The sequence below is a fragment of the Helobdella robusta genome (assembly GCF_000326865.2).
Source record: "Helobdella robusta unplaced genomic scaffold HELROscaffold_48, whole genome shotgun sequence".
NCBI lineage: Eukaryota > Metazoa > Annelida > Clitellata > Rhynchobdellida > Glossiphoniidae > Helobdella > Helobdella robusta.
The window spans coordinates 152,913-157,980 of NW_008705215.1; the positions used below are offsets into that span (position 1 = coordinate 152,913).

General features: G+C 34.7%; 1 protein-coding gene across 1 annotated transcript; it reads left to right on the plus strand.

Moving 5' to 3' along the window:
• Positions 1-1,955: 1,955 nt before the first annotated feature.
• HELRODRAFT_178432 (hypothetical protein) lies at positions 1,956-3,929 on the plus strand (the record flags this gene model as incomplete). Its single annotated transcript, XM_009026541.1, has 2 exons — positions 1,956-2,280; positions 3,751-3,929. The coding sequence occupies 2 exons, from the start codon at positions 1,956-1,958 to the stop codon at positions 3,927-3,929; spliced, it is 504 nt and encodes a 167-aa protein (XP_009024789.1).
• Between the last annotated feature and the right edge of the window lie 1,139 nt (positions 3,930-5,068).

The window sequence follows — 5,068 nt, forward strand, 5'->3', positions numbered from 1 at the left end:
TACTGATAAATTCGGGAACTGATGATGATAAGAATCATCATCATATCATTATTATTGTCATCATTACCATCATCATCGTCGTCGTCATCATCATCATCATCGTCACAACAACAGCCAACGTCGTAGGCAACCATAAGAACTACACTGATCTAAGTGCATCGACGTACATGACGCGTTTGTGACGTCATAAAACTCCAGCCAATCACTGTCGTTATATTTGTATTGAAATTAACCTTGCCATTTCATTTGTTTTAATTTCTTTACGAAAGTAATTACAAACGTCAAACAATTCCATTTGTATTATTCCACATTGGATTATATTGAAAAATAAAAATTGAGGAGAGTAAAATAAGTATTCAAAATATTCAAAAACAACCTCCTATTATACGTACTGTATACACACACACACACACACACACACACACACACACAACACACACACACGTATAAAACATACACATACATATACACACACATACATATAACAATAACTATATTTTTATAAAGACTAAATCCTACATGAAGATATCAGTATGTAGTTTGTATACAGATGTGTAGTGTTTCTATAATGATTTTGTATGTTTCTATATAAAATTCACACATCAACAGTGTCTTTATGAGAATACCTGTAAAGTAAATGCGTATTTAGAAGGTATTTATACCTATTTTTAAATTGTTTATCAACTGACCGGATGTCCCAAGAATGAATGAGTTATCTTTCGGAGTTTTTTTAATCTCGAGTTTGATGTTTAGTCTGTTTTTGTCGTAGTTGTTGTGTATGAGGGTGACCAGCTTGCAGGCCAGTATCGTGTCCTGGTCGTCTAGATCTTCTGATATAAGGACACCTGGCATGGTTGTGTGTTTGGGTACTGTTGTTGTAGTGGTATTTTGTTGTTGTTGGTCATGGTGGTTGTAAAATTAATTTTTTTTATAAATTTTAACATTTTTAAAAAAATTGTTGTTGTTGTTGCATTTCATTGATAGATTTTAATATTTTTCTAAATGTTTGTGTCTGTACATATAGCTTTTTGGTCTGAGATGCGAATACCCCAATAGGCAAAATTTTGGATTTTTTTTAATCATTCACCGATGTTTTCTACACCACCATGCTACGCCTCAAATATTGGATGATTTTTTGCGATAAAATATTAAGTGATCACATTTTAACATTAGTTTGATATCCAGCTACTTAGTGCAATGAAGCATGATTTGATGGTCTCAAATCCGAAAAACCTCTCAGCGAAACTTGACATAGTGATTCGTTTTGTTTTTTTTTCATTAGTTTTTAGTTGTATTAAAACATATTTTTCTTTTTGTTTTTTGGGTTTGGTGATTTTACACGTGGATAAGAATGAGAAAAAGAATTTTTTCTAATTTAATGTTAATTAGACCGATCTATTGAAGCTGACGGTAATGACACTGTTGACGCTGGTGATGGTGAGGATTATGGTGATTGTGATGATAATGACGATGGTGGTAGTAAAAGTAGCAGATGATAATGATGATAAAGATGATGATGGTGTGGTGGTGATGATTGCAGTTATGATGATGATATGATGATGAGAATCGTGCCGTTGATAATGATAATACGATTTTATGATGTTCTTGACTAGGATAGTCCTGTGATGAAGAAGACGACGATGGAGACGATGATGACGAAGATGATGATGACGACGAGGATGATGAGGATAACGATGAGGATGACGATGATGATGATAATAGTGGTAATGATGATGAGGACGACGACGATAATGAAGAAGATAATGTTGGTAAAGGTTAAATTGTAATGTACGACATCATGGATGTCTTTTATTAGAGGACGGTGTTCAATGACAATATGAACCAAAAACGATTGCATTTGTATTACATTGTAACAACCTGTGTGTCCGCGTGCGTGTGCGTGTGTGTGTCTGTGTGTGTGTGTGTTTGTGTGTGTGTGGTGTGTGTTTGTGACGATGTTTTATACATTCAAGAAACTGATGGTCTTAACGGACGGAAATAGATATCCTGGTGCTGGCTTTCACAGATGGAACACTCACCAAGGAAATACTCACTGGCCACCTGGAATGAAACGTGTCCGTCGTGACAAAACTCATGAAATAGATTTTCTCTTCGGTTATGATGATAGCGATAATCGAATCAGAAATAACAATAGCGACGGTGGAGATGATGGTGAGGAAGATGAAGAAGATGATGATGGTGATGAAGATGATGATGATGGTGTTGAAGATGAAGAAGATGATGATGGGGATGAAGATGATGGTAATAATAACATTGCTGGTCTGCCTTCATGCACTTATGCATGCATAAAAGCGTTCACACCAACACGCAATTGTGTTTGTATACGTGATTGCGTGTGCGTAAGTGTACGTGATTGAGGTTGTTGTGTGTGAGTGCTTATGTCTATCTGTGTGTGTGTGTTTGTTTGTGTGTGTGTTTATTTTGTGTGTTTGCATTGGATATTATTGTTTGCATTCGACCAGCTAGTAAATGAATGAATGAGTGAGTTTGAGAGTGAATGAATGAAAGAATGAGTAAATAAATAAATGAGTAAATAAATGAGTGAGGGAGCGAGTGAATGTCATTCTTTCACTCACTCACTCATTCACTCATTCACTTACTCACTCACTCACTCACTCACTCACTCACTATCAATGATAACAATGATGTGATTGCAGAAAAATCATTTCATTTCAATCGATTGAACCTAACTCATCTCCCCACTTGAATAAAGTTGCTAGTTAATTTTTAACTGAATTCCTAATTGACCTACTAGACATTAATTACGATTCACAGGTTATTAAAACTCCCTACGTCATACGTGGTGATAAAAACACATGTAAGGGCGTTGAATAAACGACTCAATCAACTTGTTAACGTGTCATGTTTTGTATCAAAATCAAAAATTTAACAATTGATATTAGAAAAATAAGAATGTATTAAACGAGTTGACTAACACAATTATAATTTGTCACATTTTTTATCTTTATGTGCGTGTGTGGTGTGTGTGTGTGTGCGGTGTGTGTGCGTGTGCGTGTGACTCACTACACAATTTTTGTGAGTTAACGAGCAACCTAAAAACAACTTATTTGGTTTTCAGTTTTTCGTCTCATCAATCAATATTACAATAAATTGAATGGGTGAGCCACTTCTATCTGACTGATAGATGCGATTGTTGAGTTGGATGCATGCATTGATTTGAACACGTGTTCTGTTGTAGTTGTGTTGTTGCCGTAGGTTTTGTTTTTGTTGTGTTGTTGCTATTTTTGTGTTAACGTAATGTAGTTACGTTGCTAATGTTGTGTTGTTGGCTTGATAATCTCACGTTAAGTGCCATGTTAATAAAATTCTTGAAAAATAAAATTGAAAATAACTTTTAAAAATGTCATCTAAAATTTAATATTTTAAAAATGATTCGCGAAGTAAAATTTAATGAAAATATAACGAGCCAGATTCTACCTATGCTTACATTCATTCTTCGTCTAGATGCCGAATGAGTGAGTGACGATGAAGACGATGAGGAAGACGGTAATGAAGCTAAAGATGATGAGGATAACAATGACAAAGAAGAAGATGACAAATGTGGTGTGAACGACAATGATGAAGGCAGATCGAACATCGTCATGTGGCAAAAGACGAGGATGTAGATGAGAGATGATCTGGAGTAGGAAATGCTAAAGATGAGTCGAAAGAACTGAAGTTGTTTCATTGAGAATAATGATGACGACGACGATGATGATGATGGCGAAGATGATAGCAAAGATGAAGATAAAAATGATGATGAATGGAAGGAAGATGATGATGAAGATGAGGAAGAAGATCGCGATGACAGCAACTTTGTCGATAGAGATTGCAACGAGAATGACGATGACGATGATGATGTTTCTTCAGGGATCATTTTGACGCTGGCAGTTAAGCTGGCACTCTAGAGCAGTTGAAATCATAATCATTCTTCTGTTTTATGCACTGTTAACGATGAGGAAGATGATGATGTTAGTGATGAAGAAGATGATGAAGTTTGTGATGATAAATGTTACGCTAATGATAAAAATGATAGTTTTTGTAAAATGACCAAGATGATATGTAATGAAGAAGATGATTTTTGTAAAGTGAATGAGATGATAAAGGATACAAAAAATGATAATGTGATGAGTAAAATGATATCATTGATAGAAAAATCTTTTTAGTGGTTAAGACGTTGATAATTACAATTATAATTATAATGGCGTAGGTAGATGAGTGTTGATAAGCTTGTTTTGTTACTAAACGAAAAAATTAATTCCAAATTTGCATCCAGTCAGTTAGTTAAATGAGTGTCACTGTGCACGTAAGTTAGAAAAAACTCATTGGCCAACGAAAGATATCTTTGGCCAACTTTTTTCAAAAAATCCCTCTGATTTACAACCTGCCATTGAGGTCAATTCAAAAAAATGAGCTATACAAATCAAGAAATCAAGATGATAATGAAGACAACGATAAAAACGAGGATGATAATGAGGATATTTTATATCTTCGCGGGAATTGTTGCACACTCTGTTTAAAAGTATTTTATTACTTTCCTCCCCAACATTCATCAATCCATTCATTCACCCATCCATCCATACATCCATTCATCCATCCATTCATTCACCCATCTATCCATCCATCCATTCATCCATCCATCCATCATGAGTCTTGTAGTAGATTCAACGTAATTTAGTAATGAAGTTTTGAGTGTAATCGAAATGATTGCACAATCAATCATTCATTCATTCACTCATTCATATACTTTCCATCATTCCATCACATCATCAATCAGAAATATCACGCGGTTCCAGTGTTTGTTGGTGTTTGTTTGTGTTTGTTTGTGTTGGTTTGTTAGTTGATGTTTGTTTGTTTGATGTTTGTTTTTTATTGTTTGTAGATGTATGACGGTGATGTATGTTGATATTTAGCGTGGCTTTATGTTTTTTTGTTGTTATTTTGTGTGGATTGGTGTTTGTTGCTGTCTAGTTGTTTAAATATGACGATGGTTTTGTTTCGTTGCGTTTAGTTGAATCGAAGTTGTTGAATTGTACGGTTTATTGGT